This window comes from Amaranthus tricolor, chromosome 16 (assembly GCF_026212465.1).
Source record: "Amaranthus tricolor cultivar Red isolate AtriRed21 chromosome 16, ASM2621246v1, whole genome shotgun sequence".
NCBI lineage: Eukaryota > Viridiplantae > Streptophyta > Magnoliopsida > Caryophyllales > Amaranthaceae > Amaranthus > Amaranthus tricolor.
The window spans coordinates 3188319-3205359 of NC_080062.1; the positions used below are offsets into that span (position 1 = coordinate 3188319).

Genomic DNA, 17041 nt, shown 5'->3' on the forward strand with positions numbered 1-17041 from the left:
CAAGTAACTAATTATAAATAAATAGTTGTAACTTTTAAAGACATCAATTTTAATTTTGATGTTATCAATTATGACCTTAAATTAATCTATTTAGTGATCGTGTATTGTAATTTTTCTATAAATATCAAAATTGGGTATATTAAACTACACTTGTATGTTTCACCGTAAAATGATCTCTTGCTTGTTGAACAAAATAATGACACATAACTTTAAACATTATGTATGATTTTTCCAACTTTAATTTAATATAAAAAAAGTTCTTTAGTCACAATAATAAATTTTGTAACATTGTAAATTGAGAAAAAATAATACATATTTTGACAAGCGATTTTGTGAAAATTTTCAAATTTTATGTTTAAATTAAATAATATAATTAAATAATTTTAAGTTTAAAATATAATTTAATTTAATAATTAAAATTGATTTATATCCTTATTGGTTCTTACGAATGCTTGTTAGCAAGATCCTAAATTTAATTCGATTTGATTTTAATGTTAATAAAAGTAAGTCAATCTCTATTTTTTTTTAGTATACTTATAAATTTAGTATGTGTTAAGAGATAAGTTCGAAAAATTGTAAAGAAATTCAATTCAATTTTAATTATATTTATGGTTAATTTGGTATACAGAGATTTAATTCACATATTTTTAATTCAAGTGAACAAATTCTAAGTGATATGTTTAGTTTAATCCTTTTTTTGTACGATTTATTTTCACATAAAATTCGCATGAGATTTAAATTTTTAGGAACTTCTATTTAAGAACAAATTTTTTTTATGACTGGTTCAGGTTAGGATAGAACTCCTAAAATTCATTTAGTATGTGTAAATAAGTTCAAAAGATTGTAAAGAAATTCAATTTGATATTAATTATTTTTATGGTTAATTTGGTACAAAGATTTAATTCGCGTATTTCAATTAAAGTGAACAAATTCTAAGTGATTAAGTCTAGTTTATTTTTCTTTTAGTGTGGTTTATATTTCGCATAAAATTCTCATAAGTTTCAAATTTTTAGCAACTTCTACTTAAAAGTGGATCTTTTTTATGACTGATTTAGGTTAGGATCGAACTCCTAAAATTTATTTAGTATGTGTAGCTAAGTTTAAAAGATTATAATGAAATTCAATTTGATATTAATTATTTTTATGGTTAATTTGGTACAAAGAAATTTAATTCACATATTTCAATTCAAGTGAACAAATTCTAAGTGATTAAATGTTGTTTATTTTTTCTTTTTGTGTGGTTTATATTTCGCATAAGATTTAAATTTTTAGCAATTTCTACTTTAAAACGGATTTTCTTTATGACTGATTCAAGTTCTGGTCAAACTTCTAAAATTTATTTGAAATTTTATATCGAATTGGTCACTCCATAAAAATCCTACAAGATCGTGATTCATCACTACTTTAACTCTATATCAAAGAAAACTTACTATAAATAGCAATACATGAAACACCTCAAAATAGAAACTAAAAAAGTAAGTAATACTTCTATTCTATAGAGTACATACTTTTTTTTATTCCTTTGAGTTTGCTATTAATAGTAATTTTTTAATATATTGGTATTTACGTATGTTGTAATTTAATGAGGATGGAGAGAACAATAAACATTTATCATTGTTTAATTATTTAATGATTAATGATAGGTTAACTTTCAAAAACAATCCCCAAAAAAATTGCAAAATTAATTATCAATTCTTTTATAAACAAATTAAAAACCCTAAACTATAGGAAACTTACCCCGGCAATGTCTGTAGACTAGATTTAATCTCCACCGCTCATCGTCTTTTATCTAACGTCTCACATCTCTCCTTTTCTTATGCTTATCACTCTCTGTCTCTCTTAAACTTTCTCTCTCTTCTTCACTCTCTTTTTCTTTTCTTCATTTTTACATCATCAATGGCAATAAAACCCTAATTCTTGGAATTTATTGATCTTTTTTACTTTTCCCCAATTGTTCGTTGTTTTAGTTCGTATTTCTTCATTCGAATTACTAAGTTATAAATTTTTTTGTTTTCTTGAGTTTCGTAAGTTTTTTGTGGTTTCTTGAGTGAATGGAATAATAACAGAGATGTATAGGAGCATGGCATCAGAAGGAGAACGATCGTTCAATAATGGAGAAAAAGATTTAGATATGTTGTTAAAAGAGAGAGAATTGGGTTTCGACATTTTCCGAAGTCCATCAGCGCCGCCAACAATCGAAGGTAACAGTATCGGAGTTTCATTTTCCGAAGATAATGGTGGCGTCGGTGGAGTTTCACGTGAAGTGTCGGAAAATGAGTATAGGTCTGATCCAGCTTACATTAACTACTACTATTCGAATGTTAATTTAAATCCTAGGTTACCACCGCCATTGCTGTCTAAGGAAGATTGGAGGTTCTCTCAAAGGTGGAGTGGTGGGCCTGAACCTGGGCTGGGAGGGATTGGTGATCGGAGGAAAGTGTCTGGGGGTAGTAATAACAGGGATGAACATGAAGAGTTTAATGGGAGTAATGTTCGTGGTAACATTGTTGAAAGTAATAATAATAATAATAATAATAATAATGGTGGAACTGGAAGTTCTTTGTTTTCAATTGGGTTTAATGGCGTACAAGAGGAAGGAAATAATGGACAAAATGAGTGGAATGGTGTTGGATTGCCTGGGTTAGGAATGGGGAGAAGGCAGAAGAGTTTTGCTGAAATTATTCAGGTAACATATTTGATTTTTTTTTTGATGTTTTAATGATTGTGATTTTGATGTTTTAGTTTTGTACTATTGTTTACGTTTATGCTTGTGTAATGGTAGAATTTGTTCTTATATATAACCAACACAAAGTGTTCTGGGTTGTGTTTTGAGTGTTTTGAGCGTGATTGTTGACAATTTTATAGTTTGAAATTGAAGATACTCGTACCTGTATACTTTAGTTATTTTTTGAACTATTTCAGAAGAGATTATTCCAGATATCTGAATTCTGAATGGGGCCTCCTTTTTGTAAACTGGTAATATTCTGTTGTGTGTTTGATATTTTGCACTCTTTCCAGTCACTCTTAGTTTTTATTTTTATTTTAAGAATAATTGCGAATTACAACTAAAGTTTAGCACTTTAGCGAATTGAAGCTCAATGTTTATTTTTTGCGAATTATAGCCATCAAAGTATCAAATTAACACTTTTCGTAGTCGGAATTTTAGGTTAAGTGGTCTGAGTTTTGTTAATATCAATATATATAAGTTAAAATATAGTGAAGTAGAATCTTGTTTGGTTTATCTTAATATCTTTTTAATATTCTTTTATAGTTTTTAATTATACGCATTTAGAGATACTGATGATTGAATTAGTGCATTGCAAGCGTGCAGAAGCAAATGGAACTTATGAAGTGAATAGGAGGGAGTAACTGGTTCTTGTGATGTTTATTTGTTTTACCCTTATAAGTGCTGGGAAAATGGAGCTCCTTAAGACAAATCAACATATGCTATATGAAAGGTTTCATTGTGCTGTTTTATTGGATGCTAAAAATTGATTGATCTGTATCCCTAGCAATGAAGGTCAGATTCTTCTTGTTATCATATAAGTTCTCTTTGCTCTAAGCTAGTTGATAACATCGGATGATCTGGGTATGGTTTCAGCCGGAATATTTTAGTCTTGATTGACTATTCCTTGGTTGAATTTGTCATTCAACTATTTGTTGGTTTCATTGCTTCTTGACAGTTTGTGTTTCAAGTCATGTGCTTTGTTTGAATTTGTTGAAGTCTCATTCTTACGTAAATATGGGTTTCTAAACAGAATGACTTGAATAGTTCTAGCTCTACTGCGAGGATTCCTTCTCGTCCAGCTAGCCGCAATGCATTTGATGAGACCATAAGTTCAGAGGCTCAGATGGCTCCCCTCTTCTCAACCGAAGCTTCACGTGGTAGAAATCTGCAAGGCCTTTCAGTAAATCACAATGCTGATGATTCTGCGTCTCTTAGTTATGCTTCTGTTTTGGGTGCGTCTTTGTCAAGGAGCACTACCCCCGATCCTCAGCTCATAGCTAAAGCTCCTAGCCCTCGCATCCCAACAGCTGGTGAAGTTAGGGTTAACTCTATGGACAAAAGAAGTGTTCACAGTCCCAATTCTCTTCATGCCACCATGAACGGCCCTGGTGCTGCTGATCTTGTAGCTGCTTTGTCAGGCATGAGTCTATCTTCCGATCCACAGATGGATGAAGAAAGGCAAATGAGGCCTCAGTTTCAGCATGGTGTCAGTGGACACCGGAACCTTTTCAATTTACATGGCAACCATAACCATGTCAAACAGACCCAACACTTGAATTCTGCTGACTTTGCTCCATTTCTGCAGCAGTCTGTATCACATTCTACTAAAGGGTCATATCCCATCAAAGGAAAAGGCGGTAGTGTTGGAATGGATCCAAATTACTACTTGAGGTCCGATGGCTTTGACCAACACAAGCATGGTGCACCTAATTCACCCTCTAACTTTCACATTGTTGGAAGCCCTAGCTCAGCTATTCCAAACTACAGCCTGAGTGGACACAATATCAATCCTGCTTTGGCTTCAATGATGGCAGGTCAGCTTGGCAGTGGGGCAATGCCACCATTATTTGAAAATGCTGCTGCTTCTGCTATTGGTGTGGGTGGCTTGGATTCTAGGAGACTGGGAGGGAGTGTATCTTCGCGAGCAAACTTGATGGCTGCTGCAGCAGAGCTTCAAAATCTCGGTAGGGGGGGAAGTCAGTCTCAGCTGGACCCCTTATATCTGCCGTACTTAACATCAAATGACTATTCTGCTGCCCAATTGGCAGCTCTGAATGACCCTTTCCTTAATGGGAGCAACTCTTACATTAATTTTTTAGCACTTCAGAAAGCTTATACGGGAACGTTGCTGCCACCACAAAAATCAGATCGACTGTACCTTGGTAAATCCGCTGGACTGAATCATGGTTATTATGGAAACCCTGGTTTTGGGATTGGCACAGGGTTTGGTGGAAATCATTTCGCAAGCTCACTCCTTCCTAACTCTCCTATTAGCCCTGGGAGTCCTTTGAGACAAGGGGAAAGGAATATGGGGTTGCCTTCTGGGATGAGAAATTTGGCAGCTGGTCTAATGGGAAACTGGCGATCAGAAGCCGATGGCTTTATGGAGAATAGTTTTGGATCTTCTCTGCTTAATGAATTTAAGAGTAACAAGACTAGAAGTTTTGAGCTTTCAGAAATTGCTGGTCATGTTGATGAATTTAGGTAAGTATTTTATTTTTGAAATGAATATCTGAATCATGCTTTCTTCAAATGTTTTAACTTGTTTGCTGATTTTGACAGTATGGATCAGTTTGGGAGTCGCTTCATCCAGCAGAAACTTGAAACAGCTTCAACAGAAGAGAAGAACATGGTTTTCCATGAAATTATTCCCCAAGCATTGTCACTGATGACAGATGTCTTCGGCAACTATGTGATTCAAAAGGTAATATTGATCATTGTATTTCAAATTGAATTACCTCTAGGCAGTCTAGGCCTGGAGATCCTGTAGTTCTGTATGGTTAATGTTTGAATGATTTTCTTTTGCTTTGCAGTTTTTTGAGCATGGAACTGCTTCCGAAATTAGGGAGCTGGCTGATAAACTCTCTGGTCATGTTCTAACACTGAGCCTTCAAATGTATGGCTGTAGAGTAATTCAGAAGGTACAACTCAAAACATAATTTTTTGATATCTCCAAAATATTTTGTAGTGTATATATGCCTAAATTTTATTGCTATTTTTGTTCTCTTTGGGTCTGCAGACAAGTTTGCCCTGTTTAAATGTTTGTTAGTGATATTTGCATTTATACTTTGAGGAGGGCAGTGCCAGTTTTACTATGCTGTTCAGAAAATCCATTATCTGCAGTTACTTTCTTTGATAAAAACAAAACAATGCCAAAGCTTTGCTCCTAATAGGTCGGGTTGGCTACTTGAATCAAGTCAATTCATGAGATTGCTTAGAACAATCCTTTGACATTGCTCTATAAAAGAAATATGAAAGCATGAGGAGCTTCTTTTATCAAAATTTGTGCCAGCTATGTGGTTTTAATTTTCCATCTTTATCACATTTCAGGCCATTGAAGTTGTTGCTTTAGATCAGCAGAAAAAGATGGTTGTGGAACTAGATGGTCATGTGATGCGCTGTGTACGTGACCAAAATGGGAATCATGTCATCCAGAAATGCATCGAGTGCATACCTGAAGATTCTATCCAGTTCATTATATCAACTTTTTATGACCAAGTTTTGACATTGTCAACCCATCCATATGGGTGTCGTGTTATCCAGGTTTACTAATTTTTCTGAAGCGACATTTTGTTAATTCAAATGTTACTTCTGTAACGTTGAGTTGAGATAAATATCAATCTCAATTATTTGTTTTTGCGTTACAGAGAGTTTTGGAACACTGCCATGATCCAATAACCCAGCGCATTGTGATGGATGAGATTATGCAATGTGTCTGCATGTTGGCTCAGGACCAATATGGAAATTATGTTGTCCAGGTCTGTTGTGTGTTATTCATTTTTTCACTCTTAAACATGAATATCATTTCTGAATTACTGCAGGGAAAATTAATCATTGCTCAGTTGTGAATTTGTGATTCCTGGGCTAATAATGTGGATACTTATTAAAGGCTTCATAATTTTTTAGGTGGATTTGTGGGACTATGTATGTCTGAACTGGTTTATTTTCTTGGGTGTGAACTATTTTTAATATTATAAAAATTAGCATAGTTGCAGAATTATAGTTATATACTGAACGTGTAGATTTGTTTCACATTTTGATTTTGTACTAATGTGTTGTGCATGGTGCACCATCCACTTTGGGTACACTGAAATAAACCTGTTGGAATTTTGAGCTATTCCAATCTGAACTTCTTCCAAAATGAGTGAACGACACAAGTTCACATATAGTAGAAGTACAGAATTGTGCATTTTAAAGTTTATGGAGGAAGTTCATTTTGGTTTTTCAAGGCCAATTGATTTGCTAACCCTCTTTTTTTGGTTAGATTATCTCTTCAAAAGCTTTATGTCGATGGCCTCGTGGGTCGGCCAAATCTCTCCATTTGCTGGAGAGCTATCAATTGTTCCAATAATTTGCATGGAAAATTCGTAGATGTGTAGTTATCAATTTGGATGCAAATTACTTTTCTTGGCTGTTATTGGATTGTTTACAAATATACAATTTTGAATGTTATTTTCCTTTGATACATGAATGGTTTATTCATGCAATGCCGCTTTGATAGCGGTTGTCTTTGCTACACTACTTTTGACCTTTTTCGATATATATTTTACAGCATGTACTGGAGCATGGAAAGCCACATGAACGCTCTGCTATCATAACCAAGTTGACTGGCAAGATTGTTCAAATGAGTCAACAAAAGTTTGCTTCAAATGTGATAGAAAAATGTCTCGCATTTGGGGATGAAACTGAGCGTCGTAATATGGTGAATGAAATTCTTGGAGCTACCGATGATAATGAGCCGCTTCAGGTTTGTCCTACTTCAGTTTGCGTACCTTTTTGTGATTTCTAACATGTTGAATTATTAGTCCTTCCATCCCCTTTATGTTTTCTCGACTAATATTGAGCATAAAATGTTCCTCATTTCAAAGAGCTTTTTGTGTTTTTGTGTTCTGTCTATATCAATCCTCTGATTGAAATATTGAATGCAATTTTTTTAGGATATCACTTAGTGTGGTTAGAACGAAATCCTCGTATTTTTAGGGACCAATTTTTGCCTGTAGAAATTATGTGGGAGAAAATTATTTTTCTAGCATCTTTATGGATGAAAGGTTTTGGATTTTAAATAATGTTTCTCTTGGAGATCTTTATCGAAGTGAATTGGGGGCTATTTTGTTACTGGTTTCATGGATGGGACATCTTGTCCCTTAACGACCCGTTTGGTTAGTGGTACTAAATGGTGGTAATGGGAATGATTTATAGTGTAATATTTCATTAAAAGTTCCTTATCATTTCCATGGTAATGAAACGTTGATCACAAAAAAGTTTTTGTTTACAAAATTCCATTACCACCTAATACCACCTCTCCCAATGATAATGCATTGGAATGGCTTTTATGACGAAAATGAGATGATTGGAGTTGGACAAGCATGGCCATCAAGGTAGCCCAACTAAAATTACACTAGTTTTTCATTCCCATTACCATTGTTTATTACTACCTACCAAACGAGCCGTAAGTTTACTTTTTATTTTTATTAAAATATTTTTTTATCAAAAATTGTTTGTTTTCCTTAAATACCATGACGGTCCGCTTGGATGTCGGTACTAAAAGGTGGTAATGAAACTGATTCGTAGGGTAAATTTTTATGAAATGCTCATGTCATTTCCATGATAATAGAACTTATGATCATAAATGGTAATGCATCAGATTGAATTTTGTGAAGAAAATGGGATGATTGAAGTAGAACAAACATAACCATCAAGCGATCTTCATACAAAAATTATACTATTTCTGCTTATGTTTCTCATATTTGTTATAGTTGCTCAAAACTGGACTTAATGTTTTGTGTGATGTTTTCTTTTGTTCAGGTAATGATGAAAGACCAGTTTGCAAACTATGTTGTACAAAAAATGCTGGAGACTTGTGATGACCAGCAACTTGAAGTGATTCTCTCGCGAATAAAGAATCATCTGAATGCATTGAAGAAGTATACATATGGAAAGCATATTGTTGCTCGTGTCGAAAAACTTGTTGCAACTGGAGGTAATTTTTTTGCTTATTCTCTACATAATTAATGCTTTTTATGATGTACATTAGTGAATCATAATTATCATTCAAGTTGAAGGTATGCTTGAAATTCGCGTATCTAAGTAAATCACCTTTCATTGATTCATGACATATCGTGTATTATCATTCAAATTAAAACTCACCATAATCGATATCCGTTTCAATAAGTTCAAAATAGCTCAATCAAAGAGTTACCCAATTTAATTCTACAACTGCAACAAGTTTTCTTTAGTTCAAATTGACCGAGAATCATGGGTTGAGCTAGTGAGTAGTGATTGGACGCTTTTCCTTTCACCCTCGTGAGTCTGACATGGGTTCTATTCTCACCACCTAGATGAAGTATCAATTTTCTTTCCACTTGCCTGGGATTCTCCATCCTTGCCCCGATAAAATTTTTAAAATGTTCTCGCAAGTTCAGATGAGTGAATTTCATATGAAAAGAACGAACTAATCTCATTGCTAATTGTGTTTTTGTTCCCTTTATAGAGAGAAGAATCAGTTTGCAGACTCCCTATCCTGCTCCAACGGCATAGAAGAAAAAGGTGGTTATACAGCTAACCAAGGCTAGTATGAAAGTGCTCTCTCTACCCTTAGTTTTGGTTGTTCTCCCGTCTATGGAGTTAATTTGGACCGACAGCAAAATGGGAAATAAAAGTTTGCTTTTGTACGTATAAACCTGTATATTGTAGCGTTCTTTCGTTTACTGAGGATTTATACCTAGAGAACCAGGTTAGTTTGAGGCTCAAATGATATAAGATACCCGACGCCCCCTCCCCTTGCCGAGGAGACTAAAAAACTTTACTGTACAAGTTTCGAGGGTGTATAGAGAAGGCTATTAAGGTAGTAAATTTTCGACTTTTGAATGTACAGAATGTCGCTAGACGCAGAAGATAAGAGAGACGAGAGAAGAGAGCTCCCATGTTAGAGTTGAGGCTATAAGTTTTTCTTTTTACTTGTATCGAATTGATAATTTCTTCTTTGAAAGGAACAATTTTCTCATATATGATTTTTTTTGCTTGATTTTTATATATTTATTATGCTCTTAATGAGTTAATGTTACTACCTAATGATCTTTTAAATTACGAAATATGAATCATCTTCTCCCTCAATGGTTGATGATCTTATGTATTTTCTTAATTTCGTATTGTTACTACCTTAAGACTAATTAGACAAGTAAAAATGAAGCAAGAAGGAGAGAAAGGATGGAGAAGGAGGAGAAGAAAGAATGATGACTTTTTTTTTTTTTTTTTCCTTTCTCCCCAACAATGGGGACTCTTGTTTAGTGCAAAATGCAAAGGAAATTTTTCTTCTTTTATATTTGTTGCTTAAATTATGGAGAAAGAAAAAATTGCAAAGAATAATCTAATTTTTTTTTAATTTTTTATGAGTTTAAATTTTTAATTAATCATAAATAATTTCAGTTATAAGAGATGTTTGCTTGAATTGCACTAGGGTAACTTTTGAGTTTGACCTATAAGAAAAGTCATTCTGAAAAACAAAACAATAAAAAAAAAATCATCTCATTGTTTTCCTTAACTTTCTCGTTATTAGGTTAAATATTCTTATAGAGATAGACACCTTATCTCACCCATCAAGTAAAAGGACGGTGAAGAAGTCAAAATGTTTTACAATCTTTTATTTTATCACAAAAACTTAGTCGAGACAGTTTAATTATGAGACCGTCAATTTGGGCGGTCGATTTTGCGTGTGTAACACGCTCACTTTTTTTCTCTCGTTTTTTCCATTTTTCTTTTTTTTTTGACTTCCATTATTAACTTTCTCTTCTTTCCTTCTCTATTTTATTTCCTTTTCGATTCTTGCCATTTTTGTTCATTCTAGTAATATGGAGAATCAAGATGTGCTGATTTTATTTTTTCAAGAAAAAGTGAAAGAGGAAACTATTGATATTATATTACTGTATTTCTTAGAGTTTGATTCCTATTTTTTTTTTGTTTAGATTAAAACCCTATTACAAAGGATAAAAAAGTACTACATAACGTAATTATAAAATTAACACACTTAAATTACTCAATTTACTATTATTAGTTTCTAAAATGGAATCATATATGTGATGATAATTAGCAACTAAGAATAATACTCTTTTCAGATCTAAAACCTTTATCCTTAAATTTCTACATTTTTTATTTTACAAAATTTGTTCAATTTTTATTTTTAATTGTAAAGTGTACTTTTACTCTAATTTTCATTTCTATATTTAGTTTTTCTCCTCTTTTAGTCATACATTTTTACCATATTTATTTCCGTAAAAAAATATAATCGGGTAATTTGGTTGGATACACCAAATCAGGGTTTACGCCGAATCTTGTAAGATTACGGCGTGGGGCCAAAACCCAAGATATAAATTATACTCTCATCTTATTCTTTTTCATCTCAATTAATCTCTCATATTCTTAATTTCTTTGATTAAAATTCGTAATTTGTTATTCAAATTACAATAATCTTTCAATTTTTAAAGATTTTGAATCAGAAATTTCATACCCTTTGTTTTTTTCAATCATTTAAACCCAATAATGGAAGATCAATCTCAAATTGGTTTAATATCTCCTGATGATCTAACTCCATTATCACAATCTTTGATTTCTCCTGAATTAGCTTCAGCGTTTGGTATAACCCAAGAAGAATTTCTTCCTGTATTCGATCTACATCAAGAAATGCGCGCTAGCTGTTCGACGGTTTGTCCAAATGAACAAATTTATTACCCTTATGATTTTAGAGTTGGGAGTTTTGATTTATCATTTGATGAAGATATGGATGATAAAGGGAAAAAACGGGCTGCAAAGAAACGTAGATTGGCTTGGACAATTGAACTTCATAAAAGATTTGTTCAATCAATTGAGCATTTGGGGAGTAGTAAAGCTGTTCCTAAAACAATACTACAGAATATGAATGTGGAAGGAATAACTAGAGAAAATGTTGCTAGTCATTTGCAGAAGTATAGATCTTATTTGAAGAAAATGGAAAAAGAAAAGGAATCTGATGAAGGCTGTTCGAAAGACCCACCAGAGATTAAATCCATGGGGATGGAACATTCAAATGTTCATCCATGCCCATCACATGACCATGGTTATGGACAGTCACAGCAGCATTCAGTGCAGTACGGCTCGGTGCCATTGATGGTTCCTCCTTTGGGGCCTTATGGTTATGGGCATGGTTATGGACATATGGAGATGCCTATGCCTATGCCTATGTCTATGTCTATGTCTATGCCTATGCCTATGTCTATGTCTATGTCTATGTCTATATCTATGCCTATGTCTATGCCTATGCCTATGCCTATGCCTATGACTCTTCCTCCTCCTCCACCTAGGTATTATGGGTTTGAATCTGGGGCATGTAGCATGGAGAGGAATCAACCAAGAGGTTGATTGTTTTGTTCAGTTTTGAGATTAAGATTAGGAATTTAATGTGGATAATAAAGCAATAAGTGTTCTAATTGATTTTATAATAACTGATTTGAACCATTATTTAAATCATTTGTTGATTGCTACTCCCTCAACAACCTTTTTGTTGTCGATGGTGAATCAGAAACAATCTCTTCATTATCACTAAGAAATCTAGGGTCGTAAGTTCGGGATTTGGTTTGTATTTAATGCAAATCTAAATAAAAATAAATTGAATTCGATTTTGATTTTTTCAGTTCAATCTGAATCTTATTTTTTATGATTCAAATTTTATCGCACCAATTTATAAAATGCCAATTCAAATTGAACCGATCTTTCAAAAAAGAAAGAAAATATTAAATTGAATTGATTCAACATGCACATAATTGATTAATTTACATTGAATTAATTAATTTGTATCGAAAATAGTTTGCATCATTATTTTTGAAATTTATGATAATATAAATGGGCTACGAAAGAACTACTCTTAAAATTCCAACTAAAACTCCTAATTGTTTCATAATTCCCATACACAACAATATAAGTTGTAGATCAAGCTAAACAGAACTTTACTAGGATTATACCCATCCTTTATGAGGTTGGGTTTACTTTTATTTTAGCAAAATTTTTATTTAGAATTCTTTTACCACTTCTTGGATATGCGTTATAAGTTGTAGATCAAGCCAAACAGAACTTTACTAGGATTATACCCATCCTTTATGAGGTTGGGTTCACTTTTATTTTTTACAGATTATTTGAGTTTATAACATACATGCAAAATTTAGCAAAGTTTTTATTTAGAATTCTTTTACCACTTCTTGGATATGCGTTATTATTATTATTATTATTATCAATTAAGGCTTAAGTATGAGCAATTTTATACTAAATGTAATCACAATACATAAAGTGCTTATGATGTTATCATAGTGATATACTTGAAAAGATATTATAATTAAATATTTTCTCTTAAATTAGATGCTAGAATTAAATCTTAGAAAATTATACTGAAATTGTTGAGGGATTCTTTTGCCGCACTCTCCTTTATAGATATGAATTGTCGCCTTCTTTCCCTCCCTTTACCCTAATCATAGTTCCTACGAGTGGGATACACTAAGTATAATGATGATAATGATGATGGTATACTGAAATTGGTGAACTTGTATGTTCTTGATAACAATTGAAAGTAGTAGTAATTGAAAAATCTTCAATCGTACCATGTAATGCTGTTACATGTGTGTTTTGTTGGTATATTACATACTATGGGTATATTTGATGTCTTTTTTGTTGAGAATTTATAATATATAAGATAAGATAAGATAAGAGATTGCATGAATTATTACTCTTAACTTCATTTCTCAAACTTGTCACTTTCGCTAGTAAGCTCTCACTTTGTAGTGTATTGCATTTGGAAATATGAAGGGAGGGGTTAAAAAAATATTTACGTTACATTAATTAATCTTGCATGAATTTGTGGTTTAGATTAGTATTCATATATTAATATTAGTACAAATTTGTGGAGTTTATGTTATCACCGATTGTTATAAATAAAACACTTCATTAAAACTTACATTATATGTAGGACACTTGACACACCATGCTTGTAGAATGCATTGTAATTGTAATAGTGATACATGGCTTCACAAGAAAGGAACTACAATTGAGTTATATTTTTGTTTAAGACTTCTTTTGGTCTTAATTTCTTAGACGTGCATTGTATAAGTCCTAGAATTCTACTTAAAATTCGATGTTTTCGATTTTTCGGTCTACAAAACCAAAAATAAAAATCCAAATTGAACATCAAAATAAAATTAAATTTCGTTTCAAATTGAACTGAATAAAATGGTAATCAAACCGAATTGCTTATGATTTTTCACCAAATAATTTACACCTCTAATCTGTCCCCAAACCCCACCTCAAGTAGGATTCATTAACCAGCATTAAGGTAATCAACTGAAAAATGTTGAAATCTACTTGCTCTTGTTTTTTTGTTTGTGGAGTTTTGTTATCTGTGTGCTTAATCTTCATGTGGATGAGAGATATGTTTTATCTTAGTTGGAATTTATATGTGGCTTAATCCTTATGTGGATGTGAATTATGTTCTGTTTTAATCTGAACTAGTAATATTTTTTCAGATAAAATTATGAGTTTGACTCTCACCTATTTTTTTTTTACTCTTAACCAGTCATTTATTAAATAAAAAAAATTTAAAAGGAGTAGTTAATATGTACACCCATGGTCATGGGTGGTAAGGAAGTAATTTAGATTAAAGAAGTAGATATTCCAAACTTATCCATAGTTTACTATATTGAGGTAAAGAGAGTTGCACTTGCATACAAAATTATTTGTTTCATTATCTCCATTAAATATTATTTCAAACTAATATTTAACTGTATTAAAATCATATTTCTATATCCTTTAAATTTGATACATCACCAAATACAAATTGAGAATGTTTTGGATATAGAGTATCAAATTTGAACGAAAAAAATGTAAATTAATTTAATCAGGAATAAAAAATTATTTGCTAAAATAGAGTTAAAAAAAATAAAATTCCCACCAAACTAGTGTTCTGATAGGTAAGTAGCTAAATTTTTTAGTTTAAAGACTTCAAGCTCTAGTTTTAAATATAACAAAAGCAAAAAAATATTCAAAAATCTTGTTACTTTGGATCATGATGCATTTAGCTAAGGAGGTATTGTAGATAATAATAAAATTATTGTAAAGTCCCACTAGATGAACCAAATTAAATAACCCAATAAAATTTGAGGTATATAAATTATTGTTTTTATTTTTTTTCATCATATTCTTTTTAAAACTAACTTACCAAAAAGAAAAATAGTGTAACTGTGTAACAATGATATGATAATAAAGATGTGAAGAGAAAGACTCACATATGACAATCCATCACTGGATAATCAATGATGAATTTTATCTATTTTAGAAGATAAGATTGGCATAATCCCTTCACTAAAAATAAGTCATAATTTTGGATTTTCCTTGATAACTAAAGATCAATGGATATAATAAGTGCATAATAACTGTTTAGGAGCTCTATTAATACAAAAGCAAGTGTTTCAGCTTAAACAGGATTGTACTTAGAGGGGTTCTTTTAGGTTATTGGGTTAATTTCGAATCAGGTATTTTGAATTGGTTTAAAATCGAATTTTTTGTCCACATGGATTTTTACATTATTTTAAATTCATTTTTGAAGTCGGGTTTATTTCAACTTTCAACTTCCAAGATTGATAAATATCGGATTATCAGGTCTATTTTAAACCACTCTAATTGTATTATTTGCAATTTCATATATATATATATATATATATATATATATATATATATATATATATGTAAGCAATAAAGTAATTTAACAAATTACTATATCAAAACAAAATTGAAATAAAAAAATCATAATTTTCCTTTCTAAAAATAAATTGTCCCCCCAAAAAAAATAAAGTGATATCTAATCCAAGTCTAAGACACTAAAAAGCAACATAAAATTTCAAAGTATCCCATAAGTGTTCAATTAGAAGGACAAAAAGAAACTACATATCTAGAAGCCTTGCAAGTTTTAAGCCCTGTTTTCTCATCAAAGGGATGACTATAAGCCCTTGGACAAACCATCTTAAACAACCTTCCAACCACCGTCGGCAGGCACTTTTCCGCCCACGAAAACTCCCCGGTGCAGCAATCCCTCGGAGACCCACTTGCCAAACAAGGACTCTTACACCCTACAACCATCTTTTGAGCTCTAACAGCTAACCCTGAAGGACACCAAACATTCAAGTCCGCCTCACACGCCGCCACCCCACATTGTTCTCGTTTCCCCTTACCGACTAATGGGATCACCGAGACAGGGAGGTTGAACCCATCGACAAGGCTGACATCGTAAAAATGAGTAGGAGATAGGGAGGTACCGAAGGTCAGTTCGACCAAGGTAGCAGGCGGTGTGCCGCCTGTTCCTTGGCAGTGGAGCAGACCGTTGCAGTCGCCTGTTTGGCAGGTACTGATGCTTGTGTTCTGATCAAATGTACAACCTTGCCTTGCCCATATTCTGCCTGACCAATATTGGGATACTTGGAGGAGTTGTCGTTGGCCGGATCGCAAGCGGAAACCGCCTCCTAGAGGTGTTTTTTGGCCTGAAACTGCAAGTATTCCGGGCCATATGGTGGTGTTGCAGTTGTTCACTATCATCAGTTGAACTGCACCTGTCAAAAATGGATTTAAAAACATTATACAAGTACTCCTAGTTTTTCAGTTAGAATAAGATAGAAAACACATAAACTATTAAGTTAACTGTGCAAGAGAAGATAATCCAGTCCAGAGTCACATAATTTGTTTTTTGAATTCGCAATTCGTTCAAAATGACCCAAAATACTTCGCCTTTTTGTGATTTGCAATTTGCGAGAAGATTAGCGAATCATATAACACCGATCTGGATTCGCCTTTTGAATTCGCAATTCGTTTAAAATGACCCAAAATTAGTGCAAAACTGATAGTAATTCACTTTTTGTGATTTGCAATTCGTGAGAAGATTAGCGAATTATGTGATATTGATCTGCTCCTGTCTTAATAGGAGCACGTACGACATATCCAAGGTAAGGTCTTGAGTTCAATTCTTACCTAACCCTCCCGTTAGACTAAAAAAATTGTGCAAGAAGAAATACCTGTTAGGGAAAAGAGAATTGGAACGATTAAGAGAAGCAGAGGATTTGACATTGTTGAATTTATGATTTCTCTTGGTGAAAGTTTTCTGAAAGTGTGGATGTTAAAAAATGGAAAAAGGGTAGTTAAAAGGGAATGGGGAAAACGGTTTAGAAATTGTAGGGAACGGTTTCATCCCATGAACTTCCCTCAACTTGACCACTTCACTCCCCTCCTTTTCTTTTTTCTTTTTATTTATTAAAT

The 17041-nt window shown here is 32.7% G+C and overlaps 3 protein-coding genes across 4 annotated transcripts; 2 read left to right on the plus strand and 1 right to left on the minus strand.

The window, feature by feature from the left end:
* The first annotated feature begins 1745 nt into the window (after positions 1-1745).
* LOC130802684 (pumilio homolog 2-like) lies at positions 1746-9733 on the plus strand. Of its 2 annotated transcripts, none has more exons than XM_057666698.1 (9): positions 1746-2686; positions 3759-5212; positions 5291-5432; positions 5542-5649; positions 6059-6271; positions 6376-6486; positions 7281-7475; positions 8534-8708; positions 9219-9733. In XM_057666698.1, exons 1-9 carry the CDS (start codon positions 2069-2071, stop codon positions 9263-9265), a joined length of 3063 nt encoding a protein of 1020 aa, XP_057522681.1. In that variant the 5' UTR covers positions 1746-2068; the 3' UTR covers positions 9266-9733. The 2 variants fall into 2 exon arrangements, with proteins under 2 accessions (XP_057522681.1, XP_057522682.1); XM_057666699.1 differs by lacking the exon at positions 1746-2686 and adding an exon at positions 3332-3520.
* Positions 9734-11263: 1530 nt separating this feature from the next.
* LOC130802427 (transcription factor PCL1-like) lies at positions 11264-12118 on the plus strand. Its single transcript, XM_057666448.1, has one exon. The coding sequence runs from the start codon at positions 11264-11266 to the stop codon at positions 12116-12118; it is 855 nt and encodes a 284-aa protein (XP_057522431.1).
* A 3459-nt stretch (positions 12119-15577) lies between these two features.
* On the minus strand, positions 15578-16976 carry LOC130802759 (thaumatin-like protein). The gene is made up of 2 exons (XM_057666817.1): positions 16801-16976; positions 15578-16341 (listed from the first exon to the last, which is right to left on the minus strand). Exons 1-2 carry the CDS (start codon positions 16850-16852, stop codon positions 15656-15658), a joined length of 738 nt encoding a protein of 245 aa, XP_057522800.1. The 5' UTR covers positions 16853-16976; the 3' UTR covers positions 15578-15655.
* Positions 16977-17041: the final 65 nt, after the last annotated feature.

What these genes read in the sequence shown, in the direction of transcription:
- LOC130802427 (XM_057666448.1), top strand. Translation starts at nt 11,264, where the DNA reads ATGGAAGATCAATCTCAAATTGGTTTAATATCTCCTGATGATCTAACT.
- LOC130802759 (XM_057666817.1), bottom strand. Translation starts at nt 16,852, where the DNA reads ATGTCAAATCCTCTGCTTCTCTTAATCGTTCCAATTCTCTTTTCCCTA. An exon ending in AATTCTCTTTTCCCTAACAG is followed by an intron (nt 16,342 to 16,800) that starts GTATTTCTTCTT and finishes CATTTTTGACAG; the next exon opens with GTGCAGTTCAACTGATGATA.
- LOC130802684 (XM_057666698.1), top strand. Translation starts at nt 2,069, where the DNA reads ATGTATAGGAGCATGGCATCAGAAGGAGAACGATCGTTCAATAATGGA. An exon ending in GCTGTAGAGTAATTCAGAAG is followed by an intron (nt 5,650 to 6,058) that starts GTACAACTCAAA and finishes ATCACATTTCAG; the next exon opens with GCCATTGAAGTTGTTGCTTT. An exon ending in ATGGAAATTATGTTGTCCAG is followed by an intron (nt 6,487 to 7,280) that starts GTCTGTTGTGTG and finishes TATATTTTACAG; the next exon opens with CATGTACTGGAGCATGGAAA.